Source organism: Hetaerina americana, unplaced genomic scaffold (genome assembly GCF_022747635.1).
Source record: "Hetaerina americana unplaced genomic scaffold, ioHetAmer1.1.p SCAF_2, whole genome shotgun sequence".
Lineage (NCBI taxonomy): Eukaryota > Metazoa > Arthropoda > Insecta > Odonata > Calopterygidae > Hetaerina > Hetaerina americana.
Window position 1 is genome coordinate 78,638,695 of NW_027286763.1, and position 22,412 is coordinate 78,661,106.

General features: G+C 34.3%; 1 protein-coding gene across 2 annotated transcripts in view; it reads right to left on the minus strand.

Annotated features, from left to right (window-relative positions):
• Positions 1 to 7,533: 7,533 nt before the first annotated feature.
• Positions 7,534 to 22,412, minus strand: part of Fas3 (fasciclin 3) — a 194,082-nt gene continuing 179,203 nt past the window's right edge. The window contains exons 9-11 of one of the 2 annotated variants that reach the window (XM_071585413.1): positions 21,468 to 21,588; positions 17,405 to 17,431; positions 7,534 to 15,448 (exon numbers count right to left, since the gene is read on the minus strand). In XM_071585413.1, coding sequence (XP_071441514.1) covers positions 15,242 to 15,448; positions 17,405 to 17,431; positions 21,468 to 21,588 — 355 coding nt within the window. In that variant the 3' untranslated portion in view covers positions 7,534 to 15,241. The remainder of the gene's footprint in view (positions 15,449 to 17,404; positions 17,432 to 21,467; positions 21,589 to 22,412) is intronic. The other variant, XM_071585414.1, reaches the window with a different exon arrangement.

Genomic DNA, 22,412 nt, shown 5'->3' on the forward strand with positions numbered 1-22,412 from the left:
AACTGTTAGTTATGGTGTAAAAAAAGGCAGTAGGTAGTACCCTGTATAAAAAACTGGCGAGGGTTTAGCATTAAATTAGAACTTAAATTTTCGACTAAAAAAACGGACTTTTTTGTCGAAAAAATTTCATTTTTTTCTCCTGAAAAAAGTGTCAACATTTCATCATTAGAAATTACAAATATTGGTTTGTAACATATCTACAATCTATTATTTTCCTGGCCAATGTCTTCATTCTCTCTAGGCATCCTGCACTGACATTTTCCATTACCTGTTCCTCATAGTTCATCATGTTTCCTTCAATTGGGACCATTAGGACCGTAAAATATAATTTGGAGAAGTAAAGCATATATGTACTGAAAGTTTCAGCATTTAATGGAGGGTTTAGCAAATCCCTTTTGATTTAGGGGGTTATTCTCTGACGATTGAACACGATGCTATTTGCCTAAGGATGCCATTATGGCATCGGCTACGTGAATTGGCATCAGAATTTATTCCGTAAATGTCCCCGATGTCCTGGATGCTATTTAAGGGGCTTCCGCATGCTCCATAACGTGATCATTTTGTATTTTGCGGATTAATTTTGAATTCAATAATTGTTCGATATCCATTATTTATTTTTAACGAGTTCAGATTTCAGCTAAACTGAATTTTTCACCCTTAAGTTGCAAGTTATAACTTTTGGAAAATTTGCCTTTCTACTACCTCTGTCATATGATATCCAGGGAAGTTTTGGCTCAAAAGTCGTTCGTTTTTGTCTATTAATGGCATAAAAGGAATGCAAATAATCCTTAACACTGTAGCTCCAGGGTCCAATACTGAATTCAGCACTAGCGCACCAAGTTTCCCACATAGTAATAGGTAATCCTGTATGTGTAAACTTGTGCTCTGGGAAGGGATCTATGGTGCGGATGCCTCTCTGTTGTCATTCCCACCTGGTGATTTGTGAAGATGGAAAAATTGAGAAATGAGCATCTTTTAAATACTTCGTAAAGAAATGTATGGGAGCAAAGGAAATTCATGCCGACTTTCAGTACATTCTGGGGGACTCTGCCCTTCGTATTCAACTTTTGCCAAGTGGACAAACAGGTTTAAGTTAGGGGCTGGGACAGCTTGAATGATGATCGGCATAGTGGTTGGCCAAAATGTACCACTACCCCAGAAATTATTGTAAAGTGCATAAAATGGCCATGGAGGATAGTAGAATCAAAGTACGATTGATTGCTTAAGCTGTAGGGATGTCATCTAAATGGGCATATCACATTTTATCAGTGGAATAGAGTATGCGAATATCATCTGCTAGATGGGAATTTTGACGCAGGATCAGGTTCAATGGAAATGACAAATTCAGAAACAATCCAAATTAAGAGTGACCAACAAGATTTTCCGCGCCAATTTGTGACCACAGATGAAACTTGGGTCCACTACTATACCCCAGAGATACCCCAGACCTTTTGACAGCAGTCAAAGCAGTGGAAACAAGTTGATTCACCACCACCAACGAAAGCAAAGGCAACAATGGTCAGCCGGAAAGGTGATGGCTTCAGTTTTCTGGGATGCAAAAGGGATTCTGGAGATAGATTATCTTCCCGCTGGTCAAACAGTTACTGGACAATACTACGCTAACCTTCTGGACCAAATACAGCAAAAGATACTCGTTCACCAAAAAAGGCCAGGTTTGACAAGGAGGAAAGTCATATTTCATCAAGAAAATGATTGCCCACACACAAGTGTTGTTGCCATGGTAAAAGTACATGAACTAAGGTATGAATTGTTGCCACACCCATCATATTCACCTGATTTAGTTTCATCAGATTTCCATTTCTTCTCCAAGCTCAAAATTTTCCTTGGTGGATGTAGATCCTCTTCAAACAAGGATCTAACAGCCGAAGTAGACAGGCCTTAAGGGATATAATTTTTTATATGGATCCAATACATTGGAATAAGACTAGACCAAGTGCATTAGTGTGCCGGGAGACTGCATTGAAAAATAAAAATGTTTCAATGTGGTAAGTCATTTATTTCTATTCCATTCGGAGAACTTTTCAAATTAACCTCATATCTGAAAATCCTATAAAATTGCTAGGCGGAATACAAAATTCAGCTTTCTGTTGACCTATCTGCTGCCAAGCTGTTCACCAAGTTTGTGCAAGAAGTGCACCTATTGAGGAAATAGTTATCTGCATACGCATTGAGGCTCTGACCAAATTAGACTAAATGTTTTTCCTTTTCACTGGACAATATTATCCGAGAATAAGAAGTCATGCTTTTTCTCATATATGGCTTTAATTAATGTGCAAATGTCCTCCTGCATGGTAGAAGGGATTAATGTCCTCCCAGAATAGCATCTGTGGTTTAGCAATACTTGCATAACGGTTCCAGTTTTTGAAGATTTTCATTATAACTGGTGCTTATTTGATGAAATCAAAAACTCATAGTCGAAACCTCGTAGCTAAGAACTTGAGTGGTTGCAAGAATGTCAGCTTGGGTTGCTGATGTTTCTATGGATAATTCAATGAGAGGTTTGTGCCTTTTTGCTGGGAAAACTTTTTTCTTCTCTCATTAGAAATTTGTTAGCATAAAATTTTGTCAATTTAATCCTCGTAGAAAGATTTTGTAGTTCTGTCTGTGATGTATTTTTTGTGTGTTTATTGTACAAGTGTAAGAGAATTATTGGAGAAGAAAAGAATTACTGTAGTCATATTTGATGGTAGAAATAGTGAATGCCTATCAACAGCTAGATAAACCAAATGCTAGTTTAATGCAAAGATAAGGTTGGGTACTGGCAAGAGGTTAACAAAAGGTTAATCACTGAGCATGGTCAACAACCCACACCAACGATTGAAAAAACTGAAATAGATATTTGTCTGATGGGCTGACTTGACATTTGTGACAGGCAGTAATGCCATCAATTGTGTTAGTTTTGACCCTAAGTTTTAAAAATGAGGGTGACTCTAAATAGGCAGACCACCCGGACTGCATTGTTAAGTGTTTTCATTTTGTGGTTTTGGATATCTTTTCTTTAGTTAATTGTTCATTACCCCGTTAAACCTATCTGCTTTACTTAAACTCTTGGTCTTTGTCTCCCTGAACTTTCTTCAGCCATTCATTAATATGATATCATACTGACACTGCATTGTTACCAGTTTACAAAATCCCTGAAAGTAGCTGTTAGGTCCCTTGGTGGGAAATTTATTGTTTTAACTTTTGAATTGTTGAGTCTTCTGTATTGGATTCTCCTTCTGATTAATTGATAGTTCACTAAAGTTCTCTAAAATTCCATGCTTAGTCATCAGGGTATACTCGGTTTTTCCGCAGTTTAACGTCCCATCCGACGGACAGTGTACTCACTCAAAGTGCCCTCCACAAAGCACCTCAAGTAGGGATCGAGATACCTCTGAAAAATATTCAACACCGCCAGGATTTGAACCCGCGCCCTCAGGGTGGGAAGCCAGTACGTTAGCCCCCGCACCATCTCGATCCCCGGGTATACTCGTATGTACGTATGAAGTTCTAAATGGTTGCGTAATAAAACTAGTCCATCTTGTCACATTTTTTTAAATTTTTTGGTTGTTTGAAGGATTCATACCCACTGTTTTTGTGAAGTCATCATTGTTTAATTCTGTGGAGGGTTTACAATCTTATGCTGTTCATTGATCAAGTACTAAAAAATTTTAGGGGTAATTTAAAAGTGCCTTCCTTCCATTAATTTATTTGGTAATCTACTGTTCAAGGTAGATTTTGAATGAACACACAGTCTAACCATCACTACATTTCTAAGTCTTACCTTGCAAAACACATTACTTAAAATCATTTTGTTATAAAAAATATTTCTTCAATTTTGTATACTTTCTGTTTCCCTTTGTTCTGTCCAACATTTTTCTTCTTTTCTTCCCCCTTCCCTATGTTCTTTCATCCGTCTTAAATTTTCCACTACATATCAAAATGCCCTGCATCCACTTCTTCCCCTCCTTTGGATTTCTCCCAACAATCCTCTCACCTCGGCTGCCAAGCCTGGTACTTAAGTTTTGTCAAATAAGGCATCTCGGGTATGTTTTGTTTTCTTATGGGAATATTTTTTTCCTTAGTCATAAGATGGATTATTCGAATGGGAAATTTTGCCATTAATTAACTTCTCCCATGTCTTGCATCCTCTCTTTGATAAGTTTTCCTTTGTTTATTTCATTTTTTTCCATCAATCCCTACATCCTAATCTCAATAGCCCCCAATACACACCTGTAATTTTACCCCAACAACTAAGTTTCTGTGCCATGCCTAACTGTGCTCCCTATCAAAATTTTCAATTATCTTTAATTAACATCCTTACTCAATGTCCCTGATATCAAGTCCCTTCTCCTTCTAAAAGGAGTATTGCCTATGTTTCACTAATCAATTTAGTAAATTCTTCTAATGTCCAAACCGATTTTTACCACACTTCCTAATTAAGTCAACTGGTCCACCTGCTTTGGTTGATTGCCTCTAATTTTAATGTTTAATTTTGGCTTCATTTTTCTCAAAAACCTCATTTCAGTTTGGTTTACATTATTTTCAACCTATACCTATCCAACTGCCATTCTAATTCGCTCAGCAATGGAAAACTGGCTAACTAAAGTTTTATGATTTGCAAATCTAATTTAATGAATCCAAAGAAACTGTGGAAGAAGCCACAATATTTTAATGGGGTAATCCGGTGTGCATTACAATGACAAATGACTTGTACACTTTAAAATTGTAGCAATCTAATTAAATGAATTTCCCACTTTCTACTTTCATTCCTCTTTCTAGCTTTTCCCATGCCTCTTTTACTGTTTTGTCTGTGTATAAAATTGAAAAACATGATGATAGCAGACATCCCTGCCTTATCCTGTCTAACCTTTCATCCCAACTCGCCATCTGACAGTAATAGTAGTTTTAGTTGAGGTAATTTGCATCATTAGGGATGGACAGGAAAAGGATGAAGGGTGAAGAGGATCGGCAATAGCCTACTCTTAATGAAATTATATGTACCCGAGCAGTCTGAGAAATATAGAAGTTGTGGATAAGTCACATATCCCTCCAAACTTCTGTAATAAATCATTAGCTCTACCTAAGTTGCTTAGCATATTGGATGCATTCTTGAAATCCATGAAACAATTACATCTTGCTTGTAGATTATATTCTTTTCTAGCTCATTAATTCTACAGTATCACACATCACCCAAGACTTCCTCAACCCTTATTGATCATCCCCTAAATTATCATTTTCCCACTCTCTTTTCTTTTTTTGATTGTTCTAAGTATTACATAAGATGCTTGTGAAATCATCCATATTGTTCAATACTCCTTACAAATGGCAGCCTCTCCCATTTTTGAATGGGACTAATAGCGATCTAGTGAATCTTCTGGCCTACTACCTTGAACAAAAAGTTCCCGGAATAACCACCGTGTGGCGCTCCCATCGTTCCGATTTGAGTTCTGTTTTTTTTGTTAAATTGGTACATCTGTTGTTGATATTCCCTTTAAATCTTAGTGTCATAACTTGACATTTGCAAAAGTTACGTAGCCAAGAGTACATCTATCTCTGTGTGTGTTGGCGATTTTTTACAATTGCAGAAATGGATTTAAATTTGCAACAACGAACTTGTATTAAATTTTGCGTAAAAAACGGATTTAGTGGCGCACGGACGTTGGAAATGTTGGAAAAGTGTTTCGGCAACGATTCTCTAAAAAAAACGGTCGTTTACCAGTGGCACGAGCGGTTCAGAAGTGGTCGTGAGTCAATCGAAGATGATGAACGCAGTGGCAGACCATCGACATCGAAAGTCGGTGAAAAAATTGATAAAGTAAAAGAAATGTTGGTCAATAACCGCAAATTAACCATCAGAGAAATAGCGGAGGACTTGAACATTGCCTATGGATCCGCCCAAGACATTGTGGTTAATGATTTGGGTTTCCGTCGTGTAGCAGCAAAGTTGGTGCCAAGAGACCTCAATTTCATGCAAAAAAGAGACCGTGTTGACGTCGCAAAAGACATGATTTGCGAGGCTGAATCCGATCCCACATTCATCAAAAGGATCATTACTGGAGACGAGACGTGGGTTTATGAGTACGACACGCAATCCAGACATCAGGCAAGTGAATGGCGTTCACCAAATGAGCCGAGACCAAAAAAACCACGTCGTTTTCAGTCAAAAAAGAAGGCAATGCTGACGGTTTTCATGGATTACAACGGTGTAGTGCATCATGAATTTTTGCCAGAAGGCCAGACAGTAAACAAAGAGTATTATTTGGGCGTTATGAGACGTTTGCGTGAAGCAATTCGCCGAAAGAGACCAGAAATGTGGGCAGAAAACTCGTGGATTTTGCACCATGATAACGCACCGTCGCACAGTGATATCATTATTCGTAATTTTTTGACGAAAAATGCAACAAATACCATCCAACAGCCACCGAATTCACCTGATTTGGCTCCCTGTGACTTCTTTCTGTTCAATCGAGTTAAAAAACCATTACGGGGAACGCGTTTTAGCAGCCGAGAGGAAGTAATGGAAAAATCGCAGGAAGCACTGATGGACATACCGAAAACCGACCGTAACTTTTGCAAATGTCAAGTTATGACACTAAGATTTAAAGGGAATATCAACAACAGATGTACCAATTTAACAAAAAAAACAGAACTCAAATCGGAACGATGGGAGCGCCACACGGTGGTTATTCCGGGAACGTTTTGATCAAGGTAGTATATCCTCCTTTATAAATCCTACGAAAAAGTCCATAAACACCTCCTTCCACATTTTGATAATTTAAGTAGTTCCATTTATATTTTATCTATCCTCATTACCTTGATATCCTAAGTTATCCTCATTCATACCATATTTTGTCTAAATTCAATGGACTGCATCTTTACCATATCCCTTCTTTCCCTATCTTGAGCCTTTCCTGGGTTAATTAATATTTTTTGGCCATATGCAGTAGAACCCCTTATTTACTCTAATAGGGAAAAGTATCATACCCAGAAAAAAACACCGTCTTTTCCCATCGATGACGTGCGCGTTATCTATACAAATATGTTCAGATGATTGAAAAAATGAAAATGCGCGTTATGCAATTAAAATTGAAAAAATCCACACACTATTTCTAATTCAATTCAATATTTAAAATTCTCTCATGTTCCTGGTTACTCTCTCAATGTGTACCTTTAATTTGAAAGTCCTTTAGACTTTTTTAATATTAAATAATATTCCCTTAAGCCATCATAAGGAAATATTATTAATACAGTCAGTCTTAAAAAGGCCATGAGAAGCTCAATTTATCCTTTCCATTGAAAGTCCTTTACTTTATTTGATTCCTTTGGCCTTTGATTACTTGGCATTAAATGCATTGAACTAAAACCTTTTTCCTTGAGAATATACCTATGTCATTAAAGGTACTTATTAATATTTAAAACATCCCAAGATTCTTCCAATATTAAAATTATACAAAATTGGGAAACAAATGGTAATTTTGTAATAGAATTTAAATAAAATATTATAACATTAATTTTGATTTTATGTTTTTATTGATGATTCAATGCAGCGTACTTACATATATGACAGATTTTAGACAATTATTTAGCCTATGAGTGTGATTAAATGTATTTTATATAACACAGCAGTAGACGTATTGATATTTATTACAAAAGTTTTTTAACAGTCTTGATAGTTGCCTTCTTCCTCAATGAAAATTAATCAATTACTATGGAATTTTAGTAAAAAGAGTTATTGGCAATGAAATGCTGGCAATATGAACTATAATTCAGTCAAATGTAAATAATCAACTTTAATCATGCTGAAATCATATTTTGTAATGAAATTTTCATTTTCACACTTGATGCCTCAAACTAGTTTTACTCTTTGCCACTTTATACACACAAAGCATTAATAATTTAAATGCAACAATCTCAATCATTCATAATACCTATAAATGCTTGGCCTTTGCAGCATTCGATTGCATATAATATTTATAAATTACCTTTAAATGCTACAGCACGAGTAATTAAAATTTAAGAGTCAATGAATACCAGTGAACAACACAATTATGGGTTCTTCCACATGAGCTTAATGACAACGTAACATTAATCATTGTTAACCTTACACAGTTGCATTCATTCTTAACATCAAGGGATTATTTTGATCTTTAAACACTGTATATGTGAACAGGGTAAAGGTAGGCAGTTAAATGATAATCAGAAGGTTTGGCCATTATGATTGCAAATTGGTAAATGCTGAACAGAAAAGTCACAAATCAAAACTATATTGGCAATTTCATATACAAATATGTAATCCTGATTTTGATATCTGATATGAATGATTCAGTCCTAAGTTAAAATAGCATGCAACTTTTTGGAAAGAAGCATTCAAACATGAATTGTAAGACAATAGGAAATCCAATGAGGCTAGGATGAAAATAAGTCTAAATGCAATAAATCAGCAATTTCTAATTATTAGTTCCAAACTGAAAGCAGTATAGATCAAGATATTTTCCACAAAATGAGAGCGAAAAACAAAAGCAGGGGTGTAAAATAATTACAATTTTGAATTTAGCCTTAAATTAAAGGTAACAAGGTAAGAAATTACAATGTTCATGTGTTTAACAATGGTCAATGAATGAAATAAGTATTCTTCAGATAAACAGAAAAGTAATCATTTCACTAAAAAGAAGTTTGTGGATACTTTTTGTGTTTATTTGGGCATTTCTGCTAAATGTGGATAGCAAATGACAAACTCAAATGGTTTCACCACAACCTTTTATTTTATGGTTGGTGTTATAGGTATTGGTAGAGCTTATTTATACTAATTTCCACATCGAAAGAATGATGGGTAGGGTTTTCCATCAGAGATATCCCAGATGAAAGTCATGGATACCCATAAAATTACACTCTGCGTTTAGCCAGCCAGAGGCAGCCCCTGAATTTGAACCTGGAACCACCCCATCTATGGTTACATATTTTATCTACTAGGTTACCTCACCATAACAAATGTTTATACTAAATCAGAGGAATAATGCAAAGGGATGTGAAAAATGTATTTCATTGCTAACAATACTTCTCTCTCTATTTTTACCATTGGATATTCAGCAATATTCTTTTTATAGCATTAGTAATGAGAGAATGCACCTTGGAACCAGATGTCAGAGCCCTTCCCTTTGGTAAGATATTAAGTTTCCCAAAAAGTTTAAAAAGTAGGATGTATAATAGCAAATATCTTGTGAGATTCAGCTCATTAACAAAAAAATCAAATTTCGACTTTCCACTAGAATATATTTTTAAAATGAGGAAACAAATGGAAATTATTTCTTACAATTTTACTGAAAATTTTAAGCAATTACACCAAATTCAAACATATCAATTAAAAAAGACAGGGTATGCCAAAACATGGTTAAGAAAAAATCCCTACTAGTAAATACTTATAGAAGTGGAATTAACCATTAATTTGTGAAAATGTTTCACACTTATTATGATAAATCAAAATCACTCAGTAAATTCTCACACAGTAAAATGCAAGAATTTCACAGAGTATAAATCATTCGCCTAGACTGGATCCCTTGACTTGTGGCCAAGTACTTAACCAATTTAGCTACTGAGGCATCCTCTTACACTACGAATTCCCAGCTGGAAATTGAAGTATCCATGGTTGAATCCTAGTCAAGACAAATGATTTTAGCACTATGAAATCCCTGCATTGCAATCAGAGAATGATTTCATTAAATTAACTGGCATAGCATCTCCCGCATTCCTATGAATGAAAAATAGCATTTGAACCATGATAGAATAAATTAAATGTGGAAATTAACCGAATGATTTTAATTTATCGTAACAATAGCATATTATTTTTTTTGTTAGAAGACTGACGGTAAAATGAAAGAAAAAAATTCCAGGGATGTAATTGTCCTGCTCTCTATCAAACCAGCTAAAAGGGCTTCTGAATTTAGAGTTATTTCAAATTTTATCATCCTTCAAAGACTTGGAATCTTGCGATGCAGTGAAGTGGAAGTTAGGCTATTGTGATTTAAGAGTTAATGGATGCAAAAAGATGAATGAATCAGATGGCAACCTATTCTAGGTTTTTGTCTTTTTGGGCAATGCGGGGTGGAAGCCACTTGACCAGTGAGAAGAAATGATTTTGATTTATCCATGGGGTGCAGCACCCATCCCCTGATTAATTGAAGATCTGCACAAGATACAGGAAAATGCAATCTGAGGCATCCCTTTTAAAGATAATCAATTTTTCCCTGTGACATCCAAAATCAGACTAAGGAGATACCAGGTCAACATGATTGCATTCAATCTAAATGTATCCATTAATAGTGCTTATATGTTTCAAATTCAAATAGCAGCACCATTCTCTTTCATTCTGCCTACTCCTTGCTGCAGTCCCCTAACTTCCCCTTCCATATTGTGTCCTGAAACACTTAAGAATGCAAGTCCATCCCACTAATAAGATGAGTACAACATGGTTTATCAACTGATAGCAATCTCCTACCCCACATCAGGTTCCAAGACCCAAAGCTACTCCTGGGATTTAACTAGACACATGAATATGGTTAAGGCTGTGCTTGGGATGCTATGTACAACACCAACAGAAGACGAAAGCCAAAGTTATGTGAGATGTAGAAATCCTAGGGACAATATTCTGCCTTAATAGCAGAGAGGTACCGACTCTCTCACTTAGCATCCAATGAATATAATGTAATTAGTTTAATAATATTTTTTCCCCTCTCAGGGAATATGTAGGAAATGGATAGTAAAACCTACAAGTATGTAGATGGTAGATCAGGCAACACATGCAGTTGATCATGGGGACATCCCTCCATATGATTACTCAATATGTTTATGAACACATCAAAATAGTGGTACGGTGCATGTGTTTGCATAAATTTTTGTTGTCTTTCAACATTAATTTAAATATTCCTCCCAATTTGATGCAAGTTTCAATGCATACTTGCAGTGAGCAATCAGAACTGTGAGCACAAAACATGACATGTTGTGGACATATATTTTGGGCAAATATCATCACTGCAACTATTTTTAAAGATATAGTAAAAATATGTTTGCAACTTCGTAAAAATACTTTTAATTAGTTTTGAATATGCATTCTAATTACTCTAAAAGTCATATACTCAGTCTAGGAAAAGATCTTATGCAACCAAATACATGCCATGGAATTTGAATGCCTAAATTTTTGACAGTAACTTGAAGAGCACTAGAGCTATTGTAAGTTACCAATTAGACACAAGCAAGTTGCTAGATTAAATAGCCATCTCTAGCTGAAATATTATGGATTTTTTTGTGCAGCTGGTAGGCATAATATATTAAACAGATTTTCATTACCGGACATACTCATTATGCAGAAATTTCACATTGTAAAAATCATTTGCCTTCCCTGGGACCAGGATCTCCTTGATTTCCACCTGAATGCTTTAACCAATTAGCTACCAAGGCATCCTCTTACTATGTGAATTTCTGGGGCCTTTAAAGGAACAAGATGTTTTGACAAATTATCATAAATTCAATGTCACAAGTAATCTTAGGCATGCTCATTGCACCATAGCCCACAAGGTTAATGCTTACATTAAATACATCAGTGTTTTCCTCCGACAAATTCAAAGAACTGTAGGAGATGCCATGACAATGACTTTCACGGAGTCATCTACTGATGAGCATCAAAATGTAGAAATTTAACATTGTAATCCCAGTCAAGGTGAATAATTTTTACAATATGCAAAATTTCTGCATTTTGATGGCCATCAATAAATTCCTCTGTTTAAGTAACTATCTTTATACCTCCTGAAGTTCTTTGAATTTGTAGATTTACATCTATCATTTAACCCCCCCAAATTCTCAACAAAAAATTTGCAAGTTTTCTCATGCCTCAAATGGATTCAACACCAGTTTTCTATTCTTGGAAACCAAGGTTTCTTTCATGATTGACGTTTTTCATTTTAATACCTAAAAGCTAAATATCAAAGTTAGTTCATTGAATGATTTCAAATTCTTTTCACTTACAGCATCATAATATTATATTCATGATATAATTAAGGCAGTATAAATTTTTGGTGTTGAAGTTTTAATCCCTTAAAGGTATTATGTATATAAATTTCAACCCCGAGTTTTTTCCCAAAATTTTTATTTTAGAAATTGAAGGTATGAATGAGTATATACGGTAAATGAAGATTCAGTTTAATTATTAACTGAGCTTTTCTGATATTGAGGTAATATATTTTTAATGAAGGCAAATTTGGTAACTGCGATAAAAAAACTTCACAAATGCAAAATGTTTATTAAAAATTAACTAGCTGTTTGGTGAGAATGTTGGACATATGACCATGTTTCATGCCATGAACAGCATTCCATTGAGCTGTAGGATCATTATATCCTCTGCCAACTACATATTCTGGTGTTACATATCTTCAATACATACTACTCAGCCGGCACAAGTGTGTCACAGTGTAAGTGCATTTTTATAAAAATGTACCATACAGTACAGTACTGTAAACAGAAATCTAGCAAATATAAATAGCTTGAATAAAAAGAACTTAAGTAAAATGGAATGAGAAAAATATGGTGAAATGGGTACATTTCAGGCTACAATATGTAGTCTCATGTAAGCATGCTACACAGAAATTTCATACAATTTGATGACACTATACAACTAACAAACTTTTAAAACTAACATATTTAAATATTTTTAAAGGATAGGACCTATCCTAGGAGCTATACAATTTCTGTTATGAAAATTGAGCATTTTTCTTTTCTTTAATTTGAAGATTCACGGCAGTAATTTTCCAAGAGAATAAGAAAAGCATTTCATAACCTTAACATTATATCTACTGATACAGAAAATAAATATCTGAAGAGACATTTTATGCTCCTAAACAAAGATGTTATTAACTTCTGAACTATAATCTCTTACCATTTTCTGACCCATCAAAGAACAGAAAACTACAATAACATTTTACTATATGTACATTCAAATATTTGATAATCCATACTTTCTTCTTATTATCACCTGGCACTGCTAGGATGAAGAATAATATGGGACACTTGTTTCAAAATCACCATTTATGTAGTTAAACTACTGAATTAAAGTAGGCATCTATAAAACATTTCACTCACTCAAAAAAACTTCACACTACCAAGGGGTTCAAATTCTGATAATGCTTGAATTCTAGTTTCTTCAATTTTTTTCAACAATTGAATCAAAAAAAGGAGGACAATAATTTGTTTAAATCTAGAGACAATCTCAAAATCAATGCCAAAACTGCATAATTAAATAGAGATATATTTGGCCAAAATATTGCCTCAAAAATGTAAGAGTTTCCTCCAAGCAGTGTGATTAAAATTTCAAAGGACACACTCATAAATTTCACTAAAAAGATATTTTTAGCAGCCCAAAAGCTTTAAATGCAATGAGGTAGGAGTAAATACTAATAAATGCTTCCTTTAACAATCACCAAGAATGATTTTAAGGAAATAGTCTGAAAATAGCTTCATGGCACACTTCAGATTCATATATTATTTTCCCCATCAACATAATGATGCATTAATATATGTATACAGTCAACCCTTGTTAATCCAAATGAAGTCCAGTCGTGTACTGCGGTTGGCTTACGAGAAGCCTCAATACTGCTCTCAGCCAAAAGATGTTAAGCTTGCACATTTTTATGACTGTGGTTGAAAATAATTATAATATTTCAATCAATATTCCAGCTTTACTTTGAAATTGAATGACTTCTGCTGCATGAAATGCAATTCATATGTTCGTCTAGCCATCAGATTGTTTGAAGAAGTGACACACACTTTAAATAGATTACTATTCTTTCCACAGCAATTTCATGAATCACCATATACCTGGATATTAATTGATAATGAAATTTTGTGGCAGAAAAACAAGTGACTTTTGACAGTAGCACCAAAGAAGAGTGGCAGTAAAAGAAAATGCAACTTTGACCATTAAAAAATGGGAAGTTCCTTGAAAAATTGGATTCAGAGGATTCTCGGGGTAGTTTGGTATCACTTTACGCACTATCCAATCCTAAAAGATTAGAAGTTATTTGCTCTTAGGTTTTAATTAAATATCCACATAATGGAAAAGCAGCTTTGGAAAATTATGTTATTAGAAGTTGAAAGATGGATAGAGGTCATCCTCTGAGGGCATGGCATAAATGATCTAGTGAAGTAATATTCTCTGGGGTTATATGTTTAAAAACTCTGGAAAATCTGGATTTTGCCTAATCCCAACAACCCCCAACACCATATAACTTGGATTAGCGAGGGTTCACTGTATTACATTTCCTTGTTATTTCTTCCTCTCACCAGTCGTTACATTCACAGAAGACTGTATAACATATGATAGAGCACAATGATATTACACCTACTTTTCCCCAGTCAATGGAGATTAAGAGCTATTACATTCTCCCTTTAAATTCATAGTATGTATCTGTTTTCCAGTATTGGAGTGCCACTACTTTCCAGTAGTCAGTGTCTTCCACTAACGACTAGGTACAACCTTTTTTGGATATTGGGGGAGATGACACAACTGAAAGACCTTTTTTTAGCAAACTCTTTCAAATAAGTTACATTAAGTAATATATACATGAAAAAATAAGTATGAGAATGTAGTAACACAATGTTTGTGTTTGTATCCCATGATTTTTGGAATGGATGAAGTTTCTCTCTTAAGTTTGCAACATAATCACTACAGTCCAAGTAGAATGCTCTCTGTTAGCATAAAATACTTAAGGACCATCAATAAGACAATATCAACCAATAAGCAAATGGTAGGGAATGACTAAATTACACAAACTTTCCCAAGGAACTATACAATCATTCTTTTCTCTCACTGGTTAAACTCTGGACAACTCGATTATAACATTTGATAACCTCATTCTCCAAACAATATAATAAACACACACAAGGGTTAAAATTTGAATTCCCTAAAAAATAAAAATGTTCATCAATTATCCTCTATGCGGATGTTAAAGTTTTTCTTTAGACTGGAAGTTGCTACCCTCTATCCTCAAAGGTATAAGTAAAATCTAGAAAAATATAATACCTTTATCAAGTCAAGCGCGTAATTACAAATGCTGATGCAAAGTGATATTATAGTACTTGCACTATAGGTTGTTTCTATGATGGTCAAGGTCCCAAATCATTGTACATACAAGTAATTGCTGGAATGACTTAAACAGTGAGAGAGCAACTTAAACGCTATAATGCCTTATTCTTCTCACTCTGGTGGGACTTTGGTCATGTCATCATCTTGTGCCATATTATGCATTATCTCTGCATATTCAGTTTTATCATCCTCACTCCTAACGACAACTGCTCTTCGGCCAGCTTGCAAATCCAATTCTGCATAGACAATTCCATCAGGATTTGGAGCAGCATTCTTGTTGACCTGATTGTTGGCACTCTTCTTATCAGGAGTGGGAACCTTTAAAGTTTTGAAGTGAATGAGAACCACTTGAAAATACACAATAGTTAGAGTTAATTAGATGAAACAGGAATATTTAATTTGTCATCTTAATCCACTGTTAAATAGGCTGTAGCAACCAAATGCCACTTCTGCCCTCATGACCAGTTATTGCAAGACACCCATTATTAATTTTGCTGAGCATTATTTAATTGCAGAATAACTTCTTTTATTCACCACAGTAAAATATGCAATTGTAAAAATATTCAAGGTCATGCCAAACATGCATAACCTAGGTTAAATAACATTTGTATTGCTTCCCAATGTAAATCAAGGACTTTCATATTGCCTCATAATATAATTTTCACTTAAAGGTAAGCAACAAGACAGCAATGTTGACAAAGAAAATTTTTGAATCTGAGAATATTATCTAGATACGTTAAAATATGAACAACCAGGAAAGGAAGTGGTTTTGTTTTAATTAGCTGATAAATGAAAATACCTTCATAATTAATAACTGTGCAGGGTTAAGTATGAGCATACAAGATTATTTGTTAACAATTATGTTTGTTATGATAATTATGAAGGTGGACACAAAAGTTACCTCGTCTTCCCCTGAGGAAAAAAACAAGTACTCAAATGCATAAGACTCTTTTCGACTATTTTCTAATGTGATATGGTATGAGCACCAGTATATGATTGATAGAATTTACATATGCGCAGTGAAAAAAAAAAATTCCACAGATACACCTGATTTTTCAACTTGACTGAAATGTAAAAATATAAATGCAGTATAATTTTGGCATAGAAAAAATAGAACACCAACCCCAAACACTGCAACGATAAAGTAACACTCATTGGAATCGCATCACTTTCCATGAGATATCTGGCGTATGTGGGTCAAGATTATGAAAATATGGAAAATATAATTTAAATGAAGGAGCAAGATATCACTAGCCAACAAAACGCGGAGAATCCTTATCTGTTTGGGATGCTCCCAATCCTAAATCAGGCCTCCAAACATAACACTCCATTTGATGAATGCTATAGTGCCTCGATTCTAGCATCCCTCCACTCAAAACAATAGAACAGGCATATATCTGGCTCCTAAATTCCTGGAATAAGCCAGGGTTAATTACCCCAATCTTCAGATATTTTCATCCTCCTTCTGCTCCAAAAACCTTCCATATCAGTCCCTAACTTTCAAAACTTCCCCTCCCCACTCTTACCCACCCAACTCTTCCCCTGCCAAACTTTTCCCCGCCTTCCCCTTCCACACAGCATCCTCATCCTCTCCTGTCCTCTCCTCTTGACACTTTCTCCTCAGTTCCTTCTATCCCCAGAGGAAGGTGGCTAGGCCACTGAAAATTTGGAATATGTGTGAGTGTCATTTGTTCATGTTTCTCTCTGTTTTTGTTGACTCGCAATATCTCGCTCCTTCATTTAAATTATTATTCACATCCATGACACTTTCTTACAAGATATATATATATATATATATATATATATATATATATATATATATATATATATATATATATATATATATGTCTGAAATGAGAGAAAATATTCTCTAATATAGTTGACTAATGATTCACTGCTTCTGATTGGTGCATACAGAAAATCATATCCTCACCGCCAGGCTTGAAAGGAAAGGATTATGCAATGGTGCATGTGCTGCCAAATAAAAGTACCAGTGATTTCCAACTGCGCAGAGCATTTTCAAAAATCAAAAAGGACTTCAAAGAACCAATTTGGCAGTGTGAAACTGGTGAAACCATATCTACAAGTGAGCAGCAAAAACAAAACAGGCATGCATAGTAATTTACCACCCACCTCCAAAATACACAGGTGCTGTCAAGAACTTTGTGAATGCTTTTCATAAAGGATTAAAGTTACTTGATTCATATTAGAAAATGCTGAGAGAACAAGTTTTGCACATCAGAAAGCGATTATTGAATTGATCTAATGAATTACCTCGTCATCCTGTAATTGAGCTTCATGCTGCAAAAAAAAAGAATTGGAAAATGTAAACTTCAATTTTTCCACACACACTCACTTTGAAGAACAGCAAGGGATGAAGTTCTAGTTATAATCATATTTATTAACAGCAGGCCATTCCAAGTAAAACAGTTTTTTTTAAAGTTGGCACAACTGCTAATCCCTTCCATCTAAAAATATGAGCAATGTGCTTGACAGACAAAGTGATTTATATATTTGTTTTACAATTACATGCTTCCACCTGCCAGAAACAACAATGCTAATAAACTTAAGGGCTAAATAAACATGATCCAAAGAGTCATCTGTTTTACAGAAAAACTACCCTTCTCATTGTTAGTCATGTATTTGATGAAAGTCCTGGTTTATTCATTTTGGAGAAAAAATTCACAAATCAAATGATTACTTTGTTGTCAACTTTTTGGGAGTTTAAATTTTCATAATATTTTACTTAGTTATCTACATTGCATAATAGTACCATCATATGATGAAGTGGATTTTATTCATTTAAAACTATGAAATAGTTTTCATAGTTATGGTAAGAATACAATTTTTGTAGTATGGGGCTAAGGTAAAATGTCTCCCATGAGATTTTTACATAAAAATGCCATTAAAAGCAAATATGCTAATGTACTTTCAAATCATATTCCAAGCTTCAACTTTATGCAATAACTTTCATTGCAGTCATTAATTCCATCTCAGAATCAAATAATTAACATTAAATTATGAAAGCTACAATGAGGGAGGACATAGAATCTGTTCGGACTCCAACTTTGCTTCTGAGGAGATAGTATGTACCACTTTCAAAATGAATTGAGAGTTAATAATGGTTACTAATTGTTTTAAATATCTTAGGAAGAAGCTACAAAGCCAAAAAATAAGGTACTATGACTGCGGTTTAATTCAAAAATCACCGGTACCCACTAAAAGCAAATAAAAGCCCATTTGGCTTCTGAATGGCATGTGTAAATCGTGCGGAGACTAATATTACATTACTTACAACTGCCATATGGAATATCAAGAATACCAGGACCTGATTGAGAAAGCTCTTTAACAGCAATTCATAACTTTGATACCATATCTTCTTAATTGATCTAAAATACTTTTCTATTATGAAATGAATTGACTCTAAATATTTGAATCATATAATCTGATTTCTCAATAATTAGATAGAATGAAAGGGTTCTGTCATTCTGTGAGAGATTACAATTTACTACTACTATTTTTATTTTTACCAATAAAAATTAAACATGAACCTTAAATTTAATGCTAATGTATTAGATAACAGATTAACTGTCAACTAAACTCAAAATGAGAATGGAATTCCAATGGGGAAGTGTTCCAACTATTAGCATCATGCCATTGTCTATGTTCTTTGTGCAGAATGAGGGGAGATCTCACTGACTTTCGGAAGTTGAAAAAGTTTTTCAACAATTTCTGTGAATTCTTAGGCATTAAAAGTGCTCAACAAGAGGAAATATTCTTGATGAACTTGCTGAGATAAACCTCATGGAGATCATTTCGCAGTGATGTGTAAATGGTCCACTGGTGCTCAATATAAAGTGCATTTATGAAATGGCATCTTAAGACTTATTACTAGCTAGAAATTAGTAAGTTCTACATGACAGTGGCTCATACCAAAGTCCAGCTAGGTAGTAGCTTAATGTTTACCATTGGCACTAAATGACTAATGTCATGCTTGATGATTGGATGTTGGTTTTAGTGGTTGCTTTCTGGCAGGTTTATTTTTTCCTCCTGACTCATATTATGCAATAATAATTTGAAAATGCATACTAGTGATTGGAAGGTTACATGAAATGGCCCTTTATAAAAAACATGCCATTCAAAGACAAAATTTCAAGGCACACTCTTAGCAAAGGAAATTTTCTAACAGGCTTTTCACTTGTCACTCTCTACGTCTGACAAAGAATGAGAATATTCCAGCATATAAATTTGAAGTATGCCACTTTATGGATAATCCTTTTTTACTAATGTAAACCATACCAAAGCATGCATGATGCCCGCATTCAGGAACTTCTTTCAAACATAAGGCATTGATAAGACCTATTTCAGGCAATATTAAAATCAAAAAGAAATTAGTATATGAGTTTCACAAGAAATGGTAAAAATTAAAAGTACTATAACTATTCACATCAAGTGAGAGCACATCAAAGGCATTAAAAATGTTCAGTGCTTCAAAAGCTGCAGGGAATATTTTTCTGCTTGGATGAAATTACATACAAGTCTTGAAAGGAGTATGACAAATGTACCTGACCCATTTCCATACGTATGTTCAAATGAATTTCAAGGGCCAAATACATCAGCCATGGAAAGTATTTCATGGTAAAGTTGATGCACCAATTAGTCACAATGGAAACTTAGTTAAAAATGAATATTATGTTAAGACAGGTACCATGGTCCATTTTCTACATGAGGTATTTAAGAAGAGTGTAAAAAATACCCAAATATACATAGATAAAATTATTTAAAAAACTAGGAAAAGAATTTGCACATTCTATTTAGAGGATGAAAATGTTTGGCACTCATTCACCTGACTTCCCATTTTTAATGAAATACAAGAACTTTTCGTTAATGCTGGTGTGCCAGCTTTAACATACATTCTTGGATTGAAAACCAGAGCTTTGCACTGGCTAATATTGTATGTACATTCATTTGTAAACTACTGTATTTTAAGGAAATTCAATTGTATTCCCTTATATACATACTTCGATGGGTCTCTACCACATCATACACACACCAATTTTTCATAGAGAATTCTTTCACACATGCCTAAAGGAAGAGTCACATTATTATTGGCTGCCCTGAGTAGAGAGATTTTCCAAGCATGAACATTACATGCACAAATAATTTTATTTTGATACTGACACAGGAGAAATAATGTTGCTGTAACATTATATTGGTAAGCAAGACCACATTGAGAGGTTAAGGGAAATTGAGTGTCAAACTGATTAATACAAGGATTCATTTTTGGTCCCACAATTAGTGATCACAACATTAGGAAACATAACTTTAAAAAATTAAACTTCCCGAATGCCCTCAATCACTGATCACCAGTTACTCTAATGTCTTACAGCCCAACACCCCCTCCCTTGCAGTGGCTTAAAATGTAAGATGTAGATGCTATTGTGAAGCAAAGAAACACTCTGAATACTTCAATTCTGACCTTTCAGGCATCCTTATACATGTATAGTACATGCTTATACTCAAAGAAAGTCAATTTTTATGTTTTTGCTATCTTAATTTTGGTCACGACTCCTTCTTCATAAAATAACTTGGGAATATACCTCCTTTTTCTCACTCAAACATTTTTTGCTGCTCGCTCAATTATCTTTTATAAATTTATAGGAAAAAAATCACCACATTATGGAGTGATTTTGGTGACTTTGTTATCCAGTACAATATCAAAATTCACATTTAGTTAGGATGCGGTCACTTCAAATCAACAATGTGATGAAAGATATCTTTACTGCATGAGAGATATCTACTTCCAATATGAGCAATACATTTTTCACTTTAAAATAATTTATGATTATGGGTCCTGTGGCCCATCTCCAATCATTTTTGGTAGCATAATGAATCACATTATGTTGTATTCATAAGGATGAAATTTGAAGAACAGTGATAAATTTTAAATTATTCGTAACATTCATTATGTTACTGTAATGCAAGGCTACGAAGATCCATTATTGCCCCCAAAAGCTTGGGTATTTTTGATTTAGTCCATTGTTATATTAGTCATCGTTAATAATCCAATGTAAAGACCAAAAGGTGTTGTTTTCAGATTAATACTAAAGAAAATAAATACATAAGGTATCCGATCAGAATATTTCTTACATACACTTAGACATATTTTTCATTAATCCTTTTAACTTTGTATTCATAAAATATAAAAGAAATAAACATTGTTTGGAAGAAACACAATAGGAACCTAATTAATAGAACTGTAATTGAAAAGCTCTTATCTCTACATATCAAGTTAGTGACCTTAAATGATAAGAAGTATGTTTATTTTTACCACTACCGTTAAGCATTCAGGATCTGCAGATACTTTATCCTTCTTCTTAAAAAATACAGGCAGCTGGAAAGATGACTTCTTCTTAGGACCATTCAAGGGACCACCATCGGTACTTTCTGTGTCACTCCTGGGTAAGACAAAATACACTTTACTTTTCACTTAAGTAATAAAAAAATACAACAATTCATTACAAATGTGACAAATTGAATGATTTGAAGTAAGTGACCAGCTGTAAAAAAATTCCTATGCTAGAATTCATAATATCCATAATAAAGAGTAGGAACTTGGATAACCAATAAATACTCAACCTGTAGATAACTTCAAACCACCACTCCGTCTATAGGATTCAAATCTTAATGGAGTTTTTTGGGAAGATGTTTCTGATTTGGCCATGTGTTAATACCCTTCCAAATCATTATTTTTCAAGGATAGAAAGCTCCAAAAATAGAAATAGACTGTCAATTTGGCAGCCAACTCAGTATAAGCTGACAAGCACATATATTTTATATTTTAAACCGATCCAACATGAAAATGTGGGAACACCAAAGAATTAACCTAAATTTCACCCTAAGTATTTACAACAATAATGACAATTATCAATGATAGGCAGTCTTTAAGTTATAAGGAAATGACAGCAACAAATAATGCAATAATTTCAGAGAGTAAAAATCATTCGCCTTGACTGGGATCTGAACCCGGATCCCTCAATATCCGTTCGAGTGCTTTAGCTAGTTAAGCTATCGAGGCGTCCTCTTAAACTCTGAAATTTTGGGGGCTTTTAAAGGGACAAAATTTTGTGGCGAAACACTTTACTTACAATGTCACAGGCATTCGTAGTCGTGATCGACACGCCACAGTCCATGAGATAAACACTTAGGCTGTTTATACCTTAGACATATTCCAAAGAAACTGCGGGAAATGCCACAACAGTAACTTTTAACTGAGTCATCC